A 24,188-nucleotide genomic window follows, 5' to 3' on the forward strand; every position below is an offset into this window, starting at 1 on the left:
ATTTATATATTTCAGCTGTTTATTATCTTCTCTTCCTGTTTCCTACTGAGAGACCTAATCTCCATCCAAAATGCTTGTTGACAAATGAAAGATGAGACAAGATCTTCTCACCTAATGAGGGCATTTTAACACTCCATGTAGTTATGCTAATAGGTTTCATTGTGTCTGAACTAATGTGCCATGAATGTGTGCATTTTGTCTTCGTAAGTGCGATTGTAATGTTTGGTGTTCTGGTGATTGTTTCTTTCTTGTTGCTTTACACACTAGTGAGGATTCTCCTCCCCAGAGCCCTAAAAGGTTGCATACTTCACATTATGTATGCACATTGCTTTCATGAGGTTTATTTGCATACATCTGCAGATACTTGATCATGAATTATTGCACTGAAAATTATTAATTCCAGCAACTAGGTGCTGGAATTTCTGAGCAATTTAATTAACCTTGGTGAAATGTACCACCACTTAAGGATTTTCTAAGTGAAAATATTAAGTATAACACAAATCAGGTTTTTAATTTTCCACCATTGTATATATAGATCTATTGAAATTCCTCTTTACAGCGTTTACAAATCATGGCAATGTAAACCTTCACCAAGATAGGGCAGTTCTCACTGTTTTCTGTATGCTGCGATACATCTGTGCTTATCTTTTATACTGTATCATGTCCAAACGCACAGCCATCCCCATTGAACCTCTTCGAACCCATCATGCTCTTTGTTTGTTCTTTTCATGGTGTAGAATGGAATCACTCCACTGCATGTGGCTTCCAAAAGGGGCAACACAAACATGGTGAAGCTCTTGTTGGATCGTGGAGGGCAGATCGATGCCAAAACCAGGGTGAGTGTTTCTTTTCCCTGAATGTATGTTATCATGTATCCTCTTCTCTTTTCGTTTGTTTCAGTAGGACCCAAAAATCCAGTCATCAAGATACAGGAATCCTTATTACAGTGAGGTCTGTTCAGGAAGTTGCACACTAATTTGTACTTCCTTCATAACTTCATTACATTCCTCATAACAGTCACCTTTTTTTCAAAGACATCTCAAACATTTATTCAATGCCAAGATAGGCCAAAAGCCCTTTCCTTTCCGATTTGGCCATCAAAGAACTTCTGTGTAGTGCACAAGATTCTTAGAATATTGTACAGCAAATGCTCAGTTTCTGTATGGCCCTGTTCAGACATATTGTATCTCACTTTGTCCTGGAACATGCCCAATCCTGTCTTGTAGAGATGGTTTCCACAGTTATTGAATGTAGGTTGGCCACACAATATCTCCACCTGAGGATGTAGCAAGCCACTGCCAATCAGAGTAGACAGTGATGGCTTCGATGCCATAAAGTTTTCTGTAGGAAGGAGGGGGGAGGGTGCAGTTTTCACTGACTTCCCCTTCCTGTTGCAGATCTCTAGATCCTGGTGTGGGGGGCAGGTGCTCAGGAGTAGCGTTTTGGAGAACATTTCAGCCTGCAGCAGGAGGGGGAAGTGAGAATGTGACGTTGTATGGATGGAATACCTCCATAGGAGCCAACCCACTGGCTCAGTATTAGGCAGGTTGCTATCTTCAACATGCTGCTTACTTGGAGAAATGGATGCAGCATTGCTCAAGGCAGATTTTTGCAACACTAGTGTTGGAAAACGCGCATCAGATAGTTGCATACTGCAAGGGAAAAAAACACCAAAAAACCCAGCCCCATTATTTATACATAGATGATATCAAGCAAATGCCCTTTTTGACTCATTCAGTTTCAGCTCTAAGACATGGTCACAAACCTAACTGTTTTGTAATCTCAGTTCAGGCATCCATCCCACCCAAGCTTGAATGCCTGTTGTCTTTGTACAAGTCATACTTTCTAAACATTATATTTTGCATCTTCTGAACTCAAAACATTGCTTAGCCAGCTAGACATAGTTCAGTCCTGGATGAAAAGGATCTGTGCAGGACCACCTCCAGTTTCTTGCAAAGAATCTAGTTTTAAAAGGCTTTCATTGTTTGGTTTATCATCCTAGTCAGCTGATAGCATCGCTCAAAACTTCCAGCATACAGCCACCCACACAAAATCTGCAGAGCATCCCAAAGCTCTGGCTTTCTAATTTGCATGGGTTAAACATCATAATTCCTTCCTTTTGCATCCTCAAGGACACTCTGCTGATTTCCATGTACAATTTACAGTGGGGGAGATTCCAGAGCTTTGGTATTGTTCGTCTCTATCATGCAATTATGTGATGTTCCCATATCAGGCTTTTATTTGGTTTCAGTGTCCTTTTCTTTTGCCTTTGCTTTGTCCATATGCTTTCTGTTGCTAAGGGTAATAAAGAAGTCTGTTTTCAAAGAAAATTCTGCTGTCTCACTGAATTTGCATTAGTATGCAGTACCAGGATTAGTATGCAGTACCAGGATTGCACCAAGTTTCAGCATTTGACAATTGGAAAAGGGAACAGAAAGCTCCTGGACTTAACTCCTTCATTTCCCAGTGATTCCTCCTGCTCTTTTGAATGCAACACAGCTTCCTACTCTGGAGGCCGAAAAGTATGCAGATGTGTTTGTAATCGTAATCTGATCCCACTCTTTGAATATGGAAAGTTGTTCCTGGAGCAAAGAAGTGAAAATGGGGAGGAGATGCTTAAGGTTCCTACAGTTCATCGTTTCCCCACTCTCAGTCAACACCCCACATCCCAGTGGAGTTTCAGATGAACTGAACTTGTACTTAATACAGAAAATATAGTCTGTAAGCATGTGTACAATGTTATGATATTTCTGTGCCACAGAAACATGTGCTTCTCCTTGATTACTGTGGGGTGATCCTTAGCCACACATAATCTGGTATCGAGAAAAAGCAGAAGACATCTGAAAACAACGGCTGTTACTAAATAAAATAAAGAAGGGAAATCTAGCCGAAGAAAAGGCTTAGTTTTCTGCATAACACAGTAAAATATAGTTATGGACAAGCCACTTTAATGAATTCAAATTAAGCCCTGAACATTACTGATTGATAGAGCAGAAGATAAAGAACCTTTTGTCTCTCAGAGTTGCCTTTTGATTGTGTGTTTCCTGAGTAGAAACTGGAGCAGTCTGTGGATTTCCAACTTCTCTGAGCTCTCCATTCCTAGGTCCCCAAATGTTCAGGACAGCTGGCATATGCTCAAGTCATTTACTGAGCAGTCTGCTCTCCATAAAGCCTACTGGGATGCAGGGATTTGTCATGGTACTTTTACTGCTCTTGCTTCCTGGTTGAAGACAGAAAATAGAACCTGGCCATTGAACTGCCTGGAACCTTGGCAGGAACTGACAGATCTCTCAGCTCCTTACTAGCCACAAATCATGGAGAGAGGTTAGGGCAGTGTACTGCTTGGATACAACAGAACACTTGAAAAGTACAAAGACGGAAGAGTGATTTCAGCTTAGCGTACTTTATTAGCACAGAACAAGACAACTTTAGGCGGCTCGCAGGCCCGGTTTATATCCCCGTGAATCCACCACTCAGAACATACACCCGACTTCCCAATAGGTCCTAACTAGTGGCCGAGAGTCCCATAAGCCCTCGGCCCAGAGCCTAGCCCTCTAATTGGTGCGGGCTAGGATCCGCACCATCCTTTGTTATTTGGAGCGAAGCACGACGCTTGCGCTTGACTGCATGGCGCCCCAGCTGACCACGCGGTCAGGACATGATACACTACATCACTTATGTGGAGAGGCCCCTTTTGCTATTTCTGAGGGTTCTCTATTCCCCAGGAGCAGCATTTCAGCAGTTATTTTGGCCTGCAGTGGGAGGGGGCAGCAAAAAAGCTGCACTCTGTGGGCCCAAATGTTTCTGTCCACAGAAATGCTCCATTGGATTCAAGCACCAAGATAATCCCACTCAGGGTTTAACCAGACCTTGGCATCTTTCATATTATGGTTGTTTCATTCATAGACATTATAAGTGTGCAGAACTAGTTGGTCACCTTGCAAGACTTATTTTAGGTCTTTGTCATCTTCCTTACAACTTTTGAAGAAGGGAAGGAAGCTATGCTGTCTTTAAACTGTACTCTTCAATTAGGAGTTTCTGGAATTAAAAGCCATCACTTATACAGAGAGATAGGAAGAGAAGACAGGCAACTCTGTAGCCACACTGAGAACCACAAAAGCCTGTGATCTAGCACTGGATTGTCTTTGACCCTTCTTGACTACTGAATGTATAGAAAAAATGTTACAATGATGAAACACAGAATAAATACCAGTATAATTTTGATATGTTTCTCCATCTGATCTTTTCTTATGCACTTTCATTAGGCAGTGTATTTCCTCCTCATTTAAGCAGCAGAAACATTGGCCCCGGATGCGCCTAGGGCTGCATTTGTGGCCGAAGGGCTCAGATCGAGCCAAGGGAGGCTGCATCCTTGGCTCTGAGCATGTTTCGGGAGCCTGGAGGGGGTGGGGACTTTGCTGCAAGCCCTAGCCAGCCAACCAGCTCTCCTGTAGGCTGGCTGTAGGGGTGGAACTCTGGGGGCAGTCCCAGAGGTCAGGGCTTCTGTTCCAGCCCGGCCTCTCCCTATTTGGTCAGCTGGCACAGAGTCCCCCCCCCATAAGAACATAAGTGACGCCAATGTTGGATCAGGCCAAAGGCCCATCCAGTCCAACACTCTGTGTCACACAGTGGCCAGAAATACCAGGTGCCATCAGGAGGTCCACCAGTGGGGCCAGGATATTAGAAGCCCTCCCACTGTTGACCCCCCCAAGCACCAAGAAGACAGAGCATCACTTGCCCCAGAGCCCCTATCTATACCTTGTGGCTAATAGCCACTGATGGACCTCTGCTCCATATGCTTATCTAATTCCCTTTTGAAGCCATCCATGCTTGTAGCCGCCACCACTTCCCCCCAGTTCTTTTCCAGCTCTCCCTGGTGGTTGGGCATTGGGACAGATCCAGTGAAGGGGAGGCTGTGTTTGGGGACTCCTGTAAGGGGTTTTGGGGGGGGAGCCACTCAGCCGCATGCCTGGGGGGGGGGGGCTGTCAGATGGCTCTCACCACCAGGTGGCAAGGGAGCCACATAGTGGCTGCTGCCCATGTGGCATCCTGGGACTTGCCACTCCTCGGTTTACCCTCCCAGCAGATGGGTCGCCTGATGCCAGATCCACGCCACCACTTCCCCCCAGTTCTTTTCCAGCTCTCCCTGGTGGTTGGGCATTGGGACAGATCCAGTGAAGGGGAGGCTGTGTTTGGGGACTCCTGTAAGGGATCTTGGGGGTGGAGCCACTCAGCCGCATGCCTGGGGGGCGGGCTGTCAGAGGGCTCTCACCACCAGGTGGCAAGGGAGCCACATAGTGGCTGCTGCCCATGTGGCATCCTGGGACTTGCCACTCCTCGGTTTACCCTCCCAGCAGATGGGTCGCCTGATGCCAGATCCATCCCCATGTTGTGCCAATGTTCCTTCTGCTGTATTCAATAAGAGCTAAATATAGTTCTGTCTGTATTTTCCCCAGTTCTGTCTGTATGGTCTTTGCCTCCCTGCCCTCGCTCCAGCCCTGGCCCCCTCAGACCGCAAACATTTTGCTCTCCTTCCCTCACCGTTTGTTGTTCTTGGATGTCTAGACTCACCTGGAGTGCACTCTGCCCTCTAAATCTTTCATTGCTTCGACTTTAGCTAACTGTCATGTTCAGTGGCTGTGAAGCCTGTGCGAAGTGCTTTGGGACAGGATGTTCTTCTGCAGTGACGAGAATATTGCAGAGGGACAGTGCTGTCATGGCAAGTTAGCCAAACAGTTGCTAGCTTTTCAGCCTTAGGAAATGAAGACTTTTCCTTTTGTTTATTTCTTTTTATCCTTTTCAATTCCCCTCTCTTTTAGTGTTGCCCCTACCACTCAATAGGAATTCCCTTCACATGGGGTTGATCTACAGCCTGTTTCAAAAGCAAGCTGAAATATTGCAAGGATTTGCCGTGTTTTGCCATGTCGTTTTGCCATTATGGAAATGTGGAAGCTGACTCAGTTTCCAAACCATATACAGAGAAAAGGAGAGATGGTGCTTGTGTTTGTGCTGCATTGCTAATGACTTATAGCTCTTTTTTTGTACATTAACCCAGCCATGTGGAAGCCACTGGGAAACATTTTTCCCAGCAGCAGTTTCATGGGAGGGAGTATAGTTTGTACAAAAGTTTACCCTGCTGACTCCCTGAATTGCTTGTCAGCATTGGTCCTTCCTGACTGGAAGTGTTCATGTGTGGAGAGACTTTGTATGATACAAGAGTTAATGGAACAAGTATTTCCCTGTATGACATCACTGCTCTAGTAAAGGGTAGTTTTTTCTGCAATTTTGTACATTACTGACTGAAAGTCTGTTGTTCTAATTACAGATTCAGGTGGGTAGCCATGTTGGATTGAAGCAGCAGAACAAAATTTGAGTCCAGTGGCACCTTTAAGACCAATGAAGTTTTATTCAGTGTGTAAGTTTTTGTGTGCAAGCACTGTATCTGTATCTGAGGAAGTGTGCTTGCACAAAAAAGCTTATACATTGAGTAAAACTTTATTGGTCTTAAAGGTGCCACTGGACTCAAACTTTGTTCTGATTACAGGTATGGTTACTGGTAGATATGCGTAGTTTAATGAGAGATATGTCCCATAGATGGAAGAATTCTATCCATGCTTAACTTCTTTTCCACTGTTTGCTTTAAGGATGGTCTGACTCCGCTGCATTGTGCTGCACGAAGTGGACATGATCAGGTTGTAGAGCTCCTCCTGGAACGAGGCGCCCCACTGCTTGCACGGACAAAGGTGTGTAAATTGTCACAATTATTATTTTTTTTAATTCAGACCAGTGTTTTAATAAAGTTACTTTTCAGTTTGCCTGATTTTGAAAGCTCCACATCAGTTTAACAGCACACGCAAAGCAAGCAACTGAGCAAGTTAATAAAAGATAATAAATCTTAAAGACATAAACAAAATTGGCAGGTGGAGGAGATGGTCCATTAGAAAAATCTAAAGGCAGCCTTGAAGTATCTGCTATTAAAAAAATGCAAAGAGGTGAGCAAGTGTTAGGTGTTAAAGAGTATGAAATGCAAAATGAACCCTTGTAGGACCCCACAGGTTGGCAGCCATGAGTCTGTGCAAAAGTCTCCCAGCACCTTGTGTATACTATGGCTGGGATAGCCAGATAAAAACGTGTGGTCTTTTCCTTTTTCGTGGTGCTGGGATGATGCTGTTCAAGGTCTACTGTCTGAACAGCAGTGCTTTGAAAAGGAAATACATTTTTGTGTGTGTGTGATTAACAGAAGTGCCCTGCAAGATGTACTCTGTAAAGAGTACATAATTTGGCTCAATTGTTTCTAACTTCATTCCATTCTGAAAACTGAAAATACTATGGGATAGATCCAGCTAGCTTTTCAGATGCTGAAAAAGGACCCCGCCAAAAAAGCTATCCTAGATATCATAGGAGCTGAATGCACACATGTTATGTTGGCTGGGGGGCAGTGGTAAGGCAGTGGTAACTCCTCATGATTATAGCAGAACATCTGATCTGAACACATATTCCTATTCACATTTTACTTAGATATTCATGATCTTCCCATCCCTTTTGTGTGGTTAGAGAATGCTAAGTCATGCACATTCATACGGGGGATTAATACTGTACATATCCTCACATTAGTCTTGTATCATAGGGGTTGAAGAACATGCCACATGGACATGCTTTTCCATTTGCATATTTTGGGTTGGATCCAGACTAAATTTTTTGCTTCTACAGTGAACTTCTGTCAAAGAAATTGAACTTCCCTGCTTTCTGTTGCAGCCTATTGATCTACACAAAATGCCACTCCTGGGGGCCAGGAGATCCTCAAGAAGAGTATGAGAGGCAAATCAGCAGTCTACAGTTAGAAGGGGGAAATTGGTAGGAATTACTCCACCCCTTCCATTAGCAGAAAATTTAGGTTGGATCCAACCTGTCATCTTTCCAGATTTGAGAGATATTGCGCGAACTACTTTAGTTCCAACACAGACGAATTTTGAGAATGTTAAACTTAATTTGATATAGGGTTGTTAGCTTCCAGATGGAGCCTGGATAACTCCTGAAATTAGACCTGGTTTCCAGACAACAGAAGTCAGCTCCGCCGGAGAAAATGGCAACTTTGGAGGGCTGACTCTCTGGCATTATATCCTCCTGAGGTCCTTCCCCTCTATAAACCTCACCCTTTCCAGGCTCTGTCCTCAAGGCTCCAGGGTCCCAACCTGGAGTTGGCAACCCTAAAAAACTACATCAGTGATATGCTTGAAAATGGCCTTGTTTATATACCAGTTTGGGTTTTTTCCTTCAGCTGATCTTACAGTGTTCCTTTTTAGGGCTCTGTATGATTTAACTTATTTTGGAATTCATTTGCTGCAATAAGTATATCCAACTCTTTCTAAGTACTGATTTTTTTCAGTGATTCTAACAGTTCTGTACTTGCTGTTGGTGCAGAATGGACTCTCTCCTCTTCACATGGCTGCCCAAGGTGACCATGTGGAGTGTGTCAAACATCTGCTCCAGCACAAAGCTCCTGTTGATGATGTCACATTAGATTACCTGACTGCCCTCCATGTTGCTGCACACTGTGGCCACTATCGTGTCACCAAACTCCTCCTGGACAAGAGAGCAAATCCAAATGCTCGTGCTCTGGTAAGCATTTTTGTACCTCTGTGGGGACAGTTCAGCAATTGCTGGTGAAAATGGGAATTCTGGCACATATGTTGTGGTGACTGTGCCCTTTACCCCTCCCTAACATTCCTCTGTCTGTGCCACTCAACCCTAGGAGTCTGCCAGTTGGCATGAAGACTCGGGGGTAAGCAGATCACAGAGTTTCCCATTTGACTCTGGGACAGCTCTACAACAAAACAGTTCTCATTGGAATCAGTGTGTGAAGCTAGACAAAGAACCTCACAGATCTCTTGAAATGTTTACTTCATCATTCAGATGCACAAAGGGAAACATAAATGGACTTAGCACAGTTCTGCTAGTGCAAGATCTTGTGCACTCCCTAGCATGTTCCTCATTGTATATTATACTGCCCCAAAATTGTTTGCCCAAGATCTGCAAGCCGAAACCCAAGTGTGTTTGACTACTGCTGTCTTTTTCTTCTGGTTCTGCTTGTGCAAGAGCTCTAGTGCAAGCAGCAATTTGGCTGAATCCACACCAGCCTGTCATCACTTTGTCTGGTAACATCTTGTCACAGTCAATTAATTCTCTATTTGAAAGCTGGAAGGTCAGGGATCTTTTTTCACTTCCAAATGTACATCTGTTTATAGCCAAGATCAAAAGAACTATGTAATAAACTCTGTGACCCCCAACCTGGTTTCAGACTTGGTATCTCAAACATCAGCTTCCATGCTGCAAATTGATTTTTAAACTCTGCTCAGTTTTTTAAAAAAGCAGATTGTGATATAATGTGGGTGGTTAGGTGAAGAAAGCCAAACATTCTACTGCGTTAGTGCAAGCCTCTTTCTTGAGTCCAAGCAGCTCTTTGGATACTGGCCAAATAGTATGCTGTGTATGAACAAATTTGTGGTTGATGTTTCGTATTCACACTTGTGAAATCTTGAAGGCACTCAGTAGTACTAGCCTTTTTGCATCTCTAAAGTGCATTTAAAATTTAAATTTAAATTGAATGGCTGAAAAGCTGTTAAAGGAGAAACTTGATAGTCAATGCAGTATGCATTGCTTTAATTGATGGATAGCATACTCATTTTTTTATGGTAGACTTGAATTACAACTGTCTCATATTATAGAATTTTCATAGTATGGTTGAAGTTGATGTTAATTGGCTCATGTCTCTGATATGATATACTTGTTTGTACTGTAATAAACTGTTACAGTCCTGTAGAACTATTTGAGTTCGAGTCCTGTGGCACCTTTAAGACCAACAAAGTTTTATTCAAGGTATGAGCTTTTGTGTGCACAGACACTTCTTCAGATACAGTGAAATGGAACTTACCAGTCCGTACACATAGGCAGAGGTTGAGCAGTACATTAGCATACAACATAATGAAGATATTTATCAGAACCAGGAATAACGGTTTATATGGTTACCATTTAACATAATGGAGATGTTAGTTGTTGTAGATTTTCTGGGCTGTAATGTCTTGTCATTGTAGTACCTGAAGTTTTAACAGATGCAAAACCAAACAGAGATAACAACTTAAGTTCACATGGTCATCATTTGTTTGGATTCAATTCCATGGGAAAACACAGAGAGGCAAATAAATATGTCAGACTTGGAGACTGATGTGTAAACGTATCCTTCTTGGTTATGGAATACTAAGATCAAATAAATAAGACCCTGTTGTTACGCTACATTCATCTCCTATCAAGTATGGAGGTAACAAACAAGAGGTGGAGTGAATGGTTGTGCAGTGTTATGTCTTCTGTCAGAGAAATACATTCCAATCCTGATTAGCTCTTTTATGTTGTATGCTAATTTACTGCTCACCCTCTGCCTATATATATGGACTGATAAGTTCCTTTTCACTGTATGTCACGAAGTGTGCATACACACTTCAGCTCATACCACGAATAAAACTTGGTTGGTCGTAAAGATGCCACTGGCCTCAAACTTTGTTCTATTGCTTCAGACCAGCACATCTGCCCACCTGGATCTGTTACAATCCTAGTTGTTCTCAAAACATGATTTCTATACTTCATTATTTCTATTCTATTATTGATTTCTATTCTTTATTTAATCAGCAAGATAAGTTCATTGACTAAAAAACCAACAGCCAACAGGTGTCGACAGCTCTGTTTTGAAACTGTGTTAAGAATAAGGGCGTCTTTTGTTTTTTAATGCCATGATACAACATTTTGATCAATGGATGCTGCTAGTACTACCTCTGCTTCAGTTGTCTTCTTATTACCTGAAATTTGTTTTGGTTCAGGTTTAGAAAAAAATAATCTAATTTTAAATCATTTCACAATTAATATTAAAAATGATATTTCATTCAAACAAAATAGTACTTTAGTTCTCATTAAATCCTAGTGCTTTCCCAAGTTCTAATACTTTGAACTAGAGATAATTCCTCTGAAGTGCATTGGCCTCCCCATGGCAAGAGATAATATGCTCAGTAGTAAGTGTTAACAAAACCGTGCCTTGTTGTAATACAAACTTAACAGTTTAGGGCTTGTTCACAATACTACTTCAGGGGAGAAACCTGCTCAAATTGGTTTCTATTCACTTCAGTTCAGGCGAAGATTATTATGTGCATTCTTCTTCCTGCACAGCATTCACTTTGCAGTATTTCACTTTATTACTGCAGGCATACCAACCTAGCAGTTTGAAAGCAAGAAATTGCAAGGAGATAAATAGGTACCACTTTGGTGGGAAGGTAACAGCATTCTGTGCGCCTTGCTGTTTAGTCATGCTGGCCACATGACCACAGAAACGTCTTCGGACAGCGCTGGCTCTTCGGCTTTGAAATGGAGATGAGCACCGCAACCCTAGAGTCGAATTCGACTGGCTTTCGAGCAAAAGAAACCTTTACCTTTACCTTTTACCAAAAGATAATTCATACTTGAGGTAGCAAATGCACGTGTTTGCGTCACCATAGGCTGAAGGTGCTGTGTGTCAGCATGGAGTAGGCAAGACTTTCTCCATGACTACTGTGAAAACCCAAAGTGTTTGTGTGAGCACATAAGATCTTGGAGGACACAACACCTGTTATCAGAAAAGACATCCACTGCTGTGTTTCATGATAACAAGGGGATTTTTCGTTTTAGCGGTTATTACTGCTTGATTTGAAGTTCCTTTATCTAACGTGTAATTGAGCCAGCATGGCATAGTGGTTAAGAGCAGCAGACTCTGATCTGGAGAACCATGTTTGATTCCCCACTCCTTCACATGAAGCCCGCTGGGTGACTTTAGGCCGGCAACAGTTGTCTCAGAACTTTCTTAGCCCCACCTACTTCACAAGGTGCCTGTTGTGGGGAGGGGAAGGGAAGGTGATTGTAAGCCGCTTTGAGACTTCTTAGGGTAGAGAAAAGCAGGGTATAAAAACCAACTCTTCTTCTGAACTGGTGAGGGTGAGCTGAGTTTCAAACTGAATATCATAAACAATGGGATTAAAAGGGTATAACCCAGAGATATGAAGGGCCTGGGCAAAAAAATAGAAAACACAGAGTTGTCAGAGACCTCAGTTCCCCTGGGTTGTTGCTCCTGGTTCCCTGCTTGGAACCCCTGAACAATTTCCCAGACCTCTGGGTCCTCGAGGTTGGCTGCACACAAGTAAACCGGACCTTATAAATGTTTTTATTTTATTCATTCAATTTATACCCCGCCCTCCCCACCGAAGCACGCTCAGGTATAAATTATTAAAGGAACTGACTGTGCAGTACAGTCTCTATAGTTTAGCAACAAGAAAACAAAGAAGCTAACTTTTACATCTAAAACATTGAATACCTTAGTATTAGATGGCAAATCTTTTGCAGCATAAAATCCAAGCAGTAGCATAAAGGCGTTCTATATGTTGCAGTCCATCATGATGAAGCATAACATAACTAAGCATACTAGCTAGGGTTGCCAGGTCCCTACCTGGCATCCAGCGGGGGGGGGGGGGGGGGAGAGCGCCGTGTGCGAGTGTGTTACTGGGAGTCTGTGGTACCATAGAGTTTTAAGGTCGAACGCTAAAGCGTCCCCTGATGACATGCTCAGTGCGATTCAGGCACTTTGGGGGGTGGATCCGGGCTGATGGGTTGGGGACCCTAGAGCGGGCAACCCCCTGCCCCCTCCGGGGGACCTGGCAGCCCTAATACTAGCATGGCATTAGCATTACTCTCTCTGTTGTATACCCTTATTATAGCTTTCTACCGTATGACATCAAGTGTTCTCTAGGATCCGATCAAAACTCTTCTTCTCAAGAACTTTCCAGAGGGTGTTGGCAACTACTCCTTATTCCCCCCTCCCATTCAGTTATACAACTGAGCACAGGTTCTCATGATTTGGCCCAATTAGCATAACTCTCTCTGTTGTATACCCTTATTATTGCTTTCTACCGTATGACATCGTGTTCTCTAGGATCCGATCAAAACTCTTCTTCTCAGGAACTTTCCAGAGGGTGTTGGCAACTTCTCCTTATTCCCCCCTCCCATCCAGTTATACAACTGAGCACAGGTTCTCATGACCGCCACTAGGCGCCAGCGGTATGTGACCAGAGCTTGACTCCAAAAGAACAATGGGGACTAGGATCCTGAGACTCCTCGTCAACACCTATAGGAACTGTGGCGGGAAGTTCAAACCCACTAATAGGACCTGTGGGTGGCACCCGGGGACTGTATATAGTTGGTCATTCGACCGTTTGTTGGTTGTTGTGTTGTGTGCCAGTAAAGTATGAGCTGCTAATCAATCAGCGTCTGTCTTCACTACACATCGAACTCAGTACACAACAACTACATTCCTGTGTCCAGCCTAGAAAGAGATAATGATGATAGTTGCAGGAACACTGAAATCATGAACACCTGTGAACAGAACTAGGCTTTCTAATATTCACGTTAACCTCTGAGGGAAATTAGGATGCTTAGCCTCCAGTAGTTTCCCCCCCAATGTCCCCCCCCGCAAAGCCTGAAATGAAAAAAATAAGGATGTTGCAAATAATTCATGTAGCTTTAACTTGCATACATTGAAGATTCAATTATAATAATGTAAGTGACTATAGGTACTTACACTGTAAGTACTTGAGTTTGCAGCAGCAGTGGTTCATGGAATGGGTCACAGGGAAGAACTCAGCCTACACCCCTGTGCACCACTGGCGGGGAGTGGGGCAGAGCTCTTACTGACAAGTGTTGGGAGGTGACAACAAAGCTGCCAGGGTCACAGCTTGTAACACTGTAGTTGTCAGACTCTGGGACCAGCAAGTGGTGTCATCATCCCATGCCTATGCCGGGTTCTGCTAACCACTCAGTAGCTGTAGTCACCCCCAACACCTACTGACAGAGCACCCCTTCTGCTTCAGCACCTCTAAGTGGTAGGGGCTGTGATACTCCCTGTGATCTGTCCCACAAGCTCTCCACACTGGTAGCAGTGCTAACCTCCAGTTGAGACTACAGTTCTCCTGGAATTCGAGTTGATATCCAGACAACAGAGATCAGTTCCCCTGGAACAAATGGTAGCTTTGAAGTGCTGACTATATGGCATTGCTTCCTTGCTGAGCTTCTCCCTGTCACTGCCCCCACATCTCCAATAATTTCCCAGACTAGAGCTGGCAGCCCTACTTCAAGAAGAAGAGGAGAAGAGATTGGATTTATACCCTACCCTTCACTACCCAAAGGAGTCTCAGAGCGGCTTACAAACTCCTTTCCCTTCCCCTCCCCACAAGAGACACTCTGTGAGGTAGGTGGGGCTGAGAGAGCTCTGACAGAAACTGCTCTTTTTCAAGAACAGCTGTGCCAGAATTATGGCTTGCCCAAGGTCATCCAGCAGGCGCAAGTGGAGGAGTGGGGAATCAAACCCGGTTCTCCCAGATTAGAGTCCGCGCACTTAACCAAGGCTGGGGAACACACTATCCTCAAGAACTTGGCCCAAAATAGGAGTAGAAAGGCCTTTATACAACTCAGCTTCCAATGTCTTTTATTCTCACTTGCCTCAGATTTGGCCATCTTCTGCATAAGGTACAGTAAGCACAAATGTTACCTTGTGAAAAAGTTTAGTCGTTTGTTTCAGTTCATCCAAATCTATCATTTTTTAAAGTCCATGGAGCTCAATAGGACAGTTCAAATTCAGAGGCTTTTTAGACACTGGGTATTATGCCCCCTGCCTTTTTTTGACAGTTAGGAGCCAAAGTGGGTGTTTAGAGATATCAAGTTGAATCATGCTAGTATTTTCTAACATACATGATTTACTGAGATAGAGAAGAAGACATAAATAAATTAAAATGTGATTTAATTTGGTCCTAGGTCTGAGCCAATTAATTTGCAATTTTATTTTTCACTGTGAGATTGGTTTTAAATAGATGTAAGCTATTTCTATATGGGTGGTTATCATCTGTTTCAATTATGCTTTCCCGTGAAATCAGTTTAACATGCAATGAATGTCTCTTGCTGAAATACTGCATTTTTCTAGATAATCACAATATATTATTCTTAGGAAAATGCATTTTCTTACTCAAATAACAAAGTCGCTGATATTTTATAAGTTCTGTAGAGAATGTCTGTGTGAATGCTGAATATTTTTGTAACATTTTATAATGGATCACTGATCTTCATCTATTCCTGAAACAGTTTGTGACTGTTATTAGATAATATTATATTAAATCAATGTTAATATATTTTCAGATACCTTGGAATTTCTAGAAGTTCTAGAAGTTAGTGTTTTAGATTTCTAAATGTCTTTATGTTTATGACTGAAATCTCTTAGTATTTAACTGAACAATGGCATCTTCGTGTGATATGTGGCCATCTCTAATTCCATCTATATTATTAGTTGTGTTTTTAAGATGTAGAACACAAAAATGGACTTTATATAAAGAAAATTTACATTTCTGATCAAGAATGAGTAGAAAAGTAATTAAACTGCTTGTTGTAAAATTTTTATTTATTTTTATTTATTCTTTGGATTTCTATCCCGCCCTCCCCGAAGGCTCAGGGCGGCTAACAAGGGCATAAAAAATCCAGATTATAACAATAAAACAATATAAAATACAATAATACATAGTACTACAATTAATTAAAATTGGTAAAAATAAAATCAGTGCTCCAAATACTCACCCTGAATCATACAACCAAGGTGGTGTTCTAAAGATGTTATAACTGAACCACAACAGCGATATATGTCCCCACAACCCTGTCATCCACTAGGGACGACCTGCACCCGCGGTGGTAGAGTGCGGTGATGGAAAGGCATTGATCGAATTTCCTACTTGAAAGCCTGGTGGAAGAGCTCCGTTTTACAGGCCCTACGGAACTGTACAAGGTCCCGCAGGGCCCGGATCTCTTCTGGGAGCTCATTCCACCAGGTAGGAGCCGCCACCGAAAATGCCATAGCCCTGGTCACAGCAAGCTTGATGGTCTTGGGGCCTGGAATATCCAGGAGGTTTTGGCTCCCTGACCGTAGTGCCCTTGGGGGAACATGCGGGGAAAGGCGGTCCCTTAGGTAGGCTGGTGGCATCGCGACAAGGCTTCAAGAATGCCTTTAACACACATGCTCAGTAGCTCGGAAGCTACTTCAGTGAGGTGTAATCCTGTGCAGCAGGTAGTCCTTCTCCCATGAGAAAGCCCTATGAGGTCACCCCCTCCAACGTGGTTGGGTTTAGGGGTGTGCAATATATTTTACCTGTATTTTTCTGTTCGGGTCTATTAAACCTGAAAATTTTTTGGGATGCCCAAAAAATCCCAGTACAGTATTTGGATCTGGGATTTTTCAGAAATCATGATTTATTTATTTATTTATTTATTGGTCCAATAGATCTGAGAAGAAAAAACCGGTTAAAAAAAATCTGTCCCTATCCTGGGCCTGGCTTCTCATACAGCCCAGTTTAAATCAGGCTGCAGGAGAAGCCAGCCCCAAGCTGAGCTGGCAGGGAGCATGTGCTCCCCATAAGCATAGCTGATCCTTGGGCTGTCTTCTGTAGTCTCTTTAAACTTTAAAGGGACTGCAGTAGAAAGCCAATAAATAGTTAAGAGGTGGCAACAATCTGCTCCAACCTCTCCACTCTTTTTCGGAGTTACCCAGGATTCCTGAATATATCCAGGAATTTTTCAGGAATCCCCCCCCCCCAGTTTTCCTGGAAAAAAATTGGATACTGTTGAGATTCTGAAACATACGTGCGAAATACTAATAAGGTATTTTTTCAGGTATATTTTCAACTTGGATAGATCTGAACACACATCCCTAGTCATGTTGGTCCCTTGCACCCTCGCAGTATAGGATTTCACCACACTGAAGAGTTTCAGATGCTGCTGAGCATTTGATTTAAGGGCACCTCACTTATGATATTGCTATTTTCACACACACACACACACACACTAAACTCATTGGGAAATATTTTGTCCGCCCCTCAGAAGTCTGTGTTCTCTGTTGGGCTAAGATGTTAGTCGCTGTTTTTCATTATGGCAGAACCTGCTGCTACTGAAGAAAATTGGTAATCTAACACTGTATGACCATTGCATTTGCATGCTTTATCTAACATGATTGTCTTTTGCACAGAATGGTTTTACTCCACTGCACATTGCTTGCAAGAAAAATCGCATTAAAGTCATGGAACTGCTGGTGAAATACGGGGCTTCAATCCAAGCTATAACAGAGGTAGAGAAATTTCCTGAAGCATCTTTTCCCCACTATTTCCTCCTTCTCTTAAATTTCCACTCTCATGTTATATTAATGAGGAAGAACCCCCACCCCACCCCCCGCGATCTGCAGAGGAGTAAAATTGCTGTCAATCTATTTCACAGTCGGGCCTCACACCAATACACGTGGCTGCATTTATGGGCCATTTGAACATAGTTCTCCTTCTGCTGCAGAATGGAGCCTCTCCAGATGTCACTAACATTGTGAGTATGGCTTGAATTTGAGTAATCATTGTGAGTTGCCATGAAGCTTAAGCAAAGGTTACATTTCATAGCGTTATTATATGAACTTTCCTATAACTCAGTCTTCTGACTTTATAAATAGGCATAAAATAAAAATAAATATTTGACTTTTTAGAGAAAAACATGTTTTAAATACTATTTTAAAATTTGAATTGATAAAAATGAGACCTTTGCAAGGTACTGGCAAGCCTAATTTGCTGTGGAAATAAGTTCTTGTGTGCTTCAGTATTATGGGATACTAGGAGTAAGGCCCGTTGTGGGAAGAAATACAACAAGCTCTAGAAGGAAGCTCCATGTGAGTGTCCCGACTATGGCTGGTGGGGCGGCAGAGGGAAGGGGAAAATAGAGGGAGGCAAGCCATGTTTATTTCCTTCTGCTTAGCTGTAAGGCAGGGCTGTCTCCAGTCATTTTGCTGCCCCAAGTGGGTAGTATGGGAGGACAGCCTCATGGTAACAGGTATGGTTCCCTCCGCATCTCCTCCTATGCCATGTCTTTTGGGTTCCAAGGGTCTGGAAAGCGGTTCCATAGCCAGTTACAGGGTTGCCAACTCTGGGTTGGGCAGTACCTGTAGATTTGAGGGGTAGAGCCTGGGGAGGGCAGGGTTTGCAGTGCAGAGGGACCTCAGCAGGGTACAATTACATAGAGTCCATTGCCCAAAGCAGCCATTTTCTCCAGGAGAACTGATCTTGGAGATCTCCAGGTGATGCCTGGAGTCTGGCAATACTAAGGGGAGGGCCAGACCTGTAGATTTGAGGGGTAGAGCCTGGGGAGGGCAGGGTTTGGGATGTGGAAGGACTTCAGCAGGGTATAATGCCATAGAGTCCACTGCCCAAAGCAGCCATGGTGATAGCTGGGAAATTTTCTGTAGGGGAAATGATGTGCTGTGGCTGGGGAACACGGTGATTTCTGGGAGATCTCCAGGCTCCACAGGGAGATTAGCAACTCCAGTGACCGTTTAAGGGAAGATTGGGATATGTATTTTGGCAACTCCAGTGACCGTTTGAGGGGAAATTGGGATATGTATTTTACCTCGGAACACATTCAATGACTCCCCACAGCAACAACCAACTGTTTAGAATGTTAGAGGCAAAGGCCAATCAGGCCACATATGCAGATGACCTCTGTGTTCTGACTGGCTACTGGGGGGAGAGGAACAGCAAACTGTTTAGAATATTGGAGGTGAGACTCAGGCAATGCAGCCAGTGGATAGGGACAGCTTCTGAGTGACAGATGAGGGAGTGAACTGATTTGGGAGCCTGTGGAATGTTCAGGAGAGTCCATGACCAAAACAGAATTATTATATAGAGAGATAGTTACCATAAACAGAAAAGATAGATTTGAGTCATGTAGCACCTTAGAGACCAACAAAATTTGGGGGGTATAAGTTTTTGAGAGTCAAAGCTCCCTTTTTCCGATACGTGACAAAGGGAGCTTTGATGCTCGGAAGTTCATCTCGAAAATCTTGTTGATCTCTGCGTTGCTACTGAATTTAAATCTAGCTGTTGTACTGCATATCAACATGGCTACCCTCTGAAGTTATCATAAACAGTTTTCAAATAAAACATTAGAAAATGTGTGGACATTTTAAAGAACAATTATCAGTCAGTTGTATTTTTATTGCACCCTTACTCCAAGGAGCTTAGGATAGCATGTATGGCTCTCTTCTCCCCATTATACGGTCACTACAGTCTGTGAGGTTGGTTATTCTGAAAGAGGGCGTTTGAGCCAAGGTCCCCCAGTGAGCTTCACTGCTTAGTGGGGATCTGAGCCTGGGTTTCCCCGGGCTATATCTAACATGGTGCATTGTACTGGTTCAGTAGTCTTTATAGCCCAGTCTTAGGCATATTGACTGAAAAGGCATCTCTACTGATTTCAGTGGAATTTACTTCTTAGTAAGGCCCTAGAATTACGGCATGCATCTGTGAAAGAAAGCTAAAGCAGACAAGTTTAAAGGGAAATACTAATTCGGGAATTTGGATGTTTCCCTTGACTAATAATTTCAACTACATATGACATTTTATTGTATGTGTGTATATGTGTGTGTGTGTCACTCTGTGTGTGTACATATATATATGTTTGTGTATACACACACACACGCACATTTTTATATATCTGCAGAATAGTGCTATTCCACAAAACATGCAGGTGCTAGTCCACAAAAATATGTGCAGAAATAAAGCATTAATAATAAAACATTAGTCTTTAAGTCACCATAAGATCTGTTTGTTTTTACTGCTAAGGACTAACACAACTACCCATCAATAATTTGCCACTCTAACAAATTATACCTGGATAAATAACAAAAAAAACATAACAGTAGGTTGAGATTAACTGTTCAACTAGTTAGGCTTTTACAAGACTTCAGCAACATCACAGGGAAGTATAAACAAGAACTAAATAAAACTGCATGCAAAGTATATGTATGTACAATCTCTTTAATAGCAAATTTTGATATAAACACACATTTTTATAGTTAACAGCATTTATTACATAACTTTAGCCTTCAGTTGATATGTGACTGCTGCAAATCTCGAAACCTTGAACATAGCATGGTTCTGTTGATTAATAATAAATTATTTTTACTACATGATCAGAATTGAGTAAGTTGTCCAAAGGTGCCATAATTAAGTCTCCCCTGTGTTCAGTATAAATCTCACAATGAAAAAAAAATCTCCATTACCCATCTACCATAAAGCCATTTGTCTAAAACGATCTCCTGACAGTGTCTCAAAACATATTGGGTAGAAATAGTTTGGAATCTTTGTATGAGAAAGGTACAGGATCATATGAGTAGTTTCCTACAGTTTGTTTTGATGAAACTTGTGGATAAAATAATGAAACAGAAATGTGGAAAAAGTAGTAAGACAGAGTACCAAAGATGGGCAATTAGAACTGTTAACACTGTGCTATTTTCTGTGTGAAGCAGGGGCTTTTGGTAACACTTAAAACTGGCAGTTGAATCACTAATTATATTCTGTGATTAAATTCAATCTGAATGGTCAGGAAAATGAAATGTATCCTTTCTGATGGTAACTGGAATAACTGAAATGAAAGTGTTACTTAGACTATAATAAGATTTGTAGTCACCAAATAAGGCAGAGAGCTTTCATCTGTTACTTATAGGTCAAAATGGTAGCTGATTTGAAATAAATTTAATCAGCTTCAACCAGAGGGTATTTTTCTGAAAGTCTAAACATGGGACTATGCTCATGTTACATTTTAGATTAATAAGCAAACACACATAGCTTTCCTCCTGGGCACCATGATAATGATAGTGAGCAACATTAGCAGCATGGTGAAGTTGTGAATTCATGCAGTAATCTCAGTGATCTCAATTGACTGGTACCACATTTTACTTCTTGATGTACAGCTCTCTGGAAGATGCTCAGCTATGGCCTTCAGAGTAATGAGTGTGGTTCATTCCAACTGTACAAACTAACTTTTTAAAAAGTTATTATTCAGTATTTAGGGTGGACATTATGATAACATTCTTTCAGACTCTGAGAAATGCAAACAATCTAATTCCATTTTCATTTAACTGATCTGAAAAAAATTAAGAACATATTTTTTTAATGTAGCGAGGGGAGACTGCATTGCACATGGCGGCTCGAGCAGGACAAGTGGAAGTGGTCCGCTGCCTCCTAAGAAATGGTGCTTTGGTTGATGCCCGAGCAAGGGTAGGTTTTTAAATGTTCTGAAGTCTATCCTTCTTGGTATTTGCACTGTGCCATAAAAGCAGTGGGATATCTATGTATGCTAAATGTTGATGACAGTGATTGGGGCTAAGGCATGGATAAAAGCATTCCTCTGAGAGTTAAAATCTTAAAATCCAAGGGCGGATCTACTCTGTTCGGACTTGTATAGGCAGATGTGCATATTAGCCATTGGGATCATCTATTGAAAAAGAAAATGAAATGTTTAGGAATAACAAATGATATGGTAAAGACTACAGAGACCACAGAAATAAGTAGGCTAATTAAAATGCATGTAAAGAAACTCAATACTAATAGTACATCTGTCAGGGCCTGTAGGGTATGTTCAGCATCTTACAATGCCAATAGCACATGGAAGGCTCTTCTAGAAACTACAGCTATCATGATTGAAATTTTGATACGTCATGACTGAAATTTTGATACGTCACCAGAGGAAATGAATTGTTGAGAGACAGTACATGTTACTCATCTTTGTTCAGAAGAAGATTTATCATCGAAACGGCAGGACATTCTGGAGACCACCATCTATACTTACTATTATAACTGTTCACTTTTCTTGATATTGTATAATTTTGATTCTTAATGAAATATTGTTTAGTGTCATATCGTCACAGTTTTTTCTGGTTTTCGATTGTCTAGAGACTGTGCCAATCGACTTTAAATTACAACTTGTATATTAGGTGCGCATATTAGCCATTGGGATCATCTATTGAAAAAGAAAATGAAATGTTTAGGAATAACAAATGATATGGTAAAGACTACAAAGACCACAGAAATAAGTAGGCTAATTAAAATGCATGTAAAGAAACTCAATACTATTAGTACATCTGTCAGGGCCTGTAGGGTATGTTCAGCATCTTATTTAGGCATATCCCTCCTGATGCAACTGCCAACATATTTTTATTGTTTGACAATACCAAAGCTCAGAAGAGCTTTTACTCTGGCAAGAATGAATGCCCTTCCATGAGAGGTTTTGGAGGGTAGATCTAAAAAGGTGCGATATTCAAGCAGAACATGTAGATGCTCACATGATAACATTAAAATAATTGAAAATACGATTATGGAATGGCCTATATTTAATGAGCTGAGGGCTAGTTTAATTACTCCTTTACTTAGAAATAAGGAAATCCCCACTTGAGGCATCTGACAGTGTGAGGGCACAGGTGACGTGGTTACTATCGGATATAAATGATTTTGTTACTCTCTCTGTGGCAAAATTTATGGAGGCAATAATTAAACAGAAGAATAACACTAAGGCATTATTTTATAATTTATTTTCTGCTCAAGGCTATCGCTATATGAGCAGTACTAGATGATAGATAGACAGACAGATGACAGTGATGGCAATAATGAATTGGGAAGGAGAGAGGGAGAATGTGTCTTTTTGAACACACATGTAGATCAGCTACTTGAAATGGGAGAGAATGAAGCAGTCTTTTGGGTTTTTTAAAAAAAATCCTTTCTAATGTCTTCCCTGCTTTGAGTTGTAGGAGGAACAGACTCCACTGCATATTGCCTCCCGCCTTGGTAAAACAGAAATTGTACAGCTATTGCTGCAACATATGGCCCACCCAGATGCTGCCACTACTAATGGATATACAGCGCTGCACATCTCTGCCCGAGAAGGTCAAGTGGATGTAGCATCTGTTCTCTTAGAGGCGGGAGCTGCACACTCTTTGGCTACCAAGGTAAAATGTGAAGTATTTCCCAATACTGAACCAGCTTTAATATTTTACATTATAATGGTTTAAATGGAATCTGTTACTTATTCATGCATGGTGCTTTACTCAGGGGACGGGTCACGACTCAGTAGTAAAGCATATGTTCTGCATGCAGCAGGTCCAAGGTGCAACCCCCATTTAAAAGGATCAAGATAGTAGGTGATGTGAAAGGCCTGTACCTGAGACCCTGGTGAACTGCTGGCCAGTAGATAATAGTGACCTTGACAGACCAGTAGAGTAGATAGTAGTGACCTTGATAGACCATTAATCGAACTCATTATAAGGTGTGTGTTAATGTGTTTCTTCATGATCATCCCTTTAAACATTTTCTCACTAAATCCTCTAACAGCATGGTCAAGGGTTCTGTGAAGGCAGCTGCTGAGAACAATCTCTCAGAAATGTCTGAATGCATACACGGAAAGTACACTTGTTTGCTTTATGTTGAGATTGCATATTTCATTTTCGGGATGCGAGCCACGTGGGAAAAAGTGATATGGTTCTTGGTGTGGTTCTAGTTTGGTTGTTTGTTTTCCTTTATTGATGTGGAATTTCTTTAAAGCGAAGGAGCACAACAAACAATAAGATATAAATACAGTTATTTTCCATTTGGACATTTTACAGAAGGGATTCACACCACTGCATGTAGCAGCTAAATATGGAAGCCTAGATGTAGCAAAACTCCTGTTGCAGCGCCGTGCATCTCCTGATTCAGCTGGAAAGGTAGGAATTAGATGAAACATTTAGGCCTAAAGTCAACACCATTCAAGATAGCCTTATAGTTTAACTACACATTTGGACATAAGAACTGATTTTCACTAGGTAGTATTTATCTACATAAAGACAGTAGAAAATACTGGTGTGTGTTTTTCCTTACAGTACATTCCCTTATACTATAAGTGTTTATTATGGTCATTTATTTATTCCAGTTAGTACTGGCAATCATCATGTAGCAGTTATTATAGATGGTGTTTATACAATTCACCCTCTTACAAGGGACAAAATGAGGATGTATTCAGACCACTGATTCTGTGCATTAACAGAATTATCTCATGGAACCTACCCTCATTGACAGCGTGCATCTTTTAAAAAAGTTTCCCACACTAATAGGTAACATGTAATTCATATATCAGAGAATCAAGTTAATACCTGATTAATATTGTTGCCCACTTTAAGGGCAGAACTGTGCATTATCAGACACACAGGGATGCTGCCAAAAAAGGCAGTCCTGGGTCAAGTTCCACTTTTTCCC

At 41.8% G+C, this 24,188-nt stretch overlaps 1 protein-coding gene across 1 annotated transcript in view; it reads left to right on the forward strand.

Moving 5' to 3' along the window:
• The window catches only part of ANK2 (ankyrin 2, neuronal), a 180,017-nt gene that overhangs the window by 61,998 nt on the left and 93,831 nt on the right, over positions 1-24,188 (forward strand). The window contains exons 8-15 of the mRNA XM_015411007.1: positions 738-836; positions 6,645-6,743; positions 8,422-8,619; positions 17,123-17,221; positions 17,368-17,466; positions 21,084-21,182; positions 22,709-22,906; positions 23,561-23,659. Of these exons, the coding sequence (XP_015266493.1) occupies positions 738-836; positions 6,645-6,743; positions 8,422-8,619; positions 17,123-17,221; positions 17,368-17,466; positions 21,084-21,182; positions 22,709-22,906; positions 23,561-23,659 (990 nt within the window). The remainder of the gene's footprint in view (positions 1-737; positions 837-6,644; positions 6,744-8,421; positions 8,620-17,122; positions 17,222-17,367; positions 17,467-21,083; positions 21,183-22,708; positions 22,907-23,560; positions 23,660-24,188) is intronic.

Source organism: Gekko japonicus, unplaced genomic scaffold (genome assembly GCF_001447785.1).
Source record: "Gekko japonicus isolate JY-2015 unplaced genomic scaffold, Gekko_japonicus_V1.1 scaffold362, whole genome shotgun sequence".
NCBI lineage: Eukaryota > Metazoa > Chordata > Lepidosauria > Squamata > Gekkonidae > Gekko > Gekko japonicus.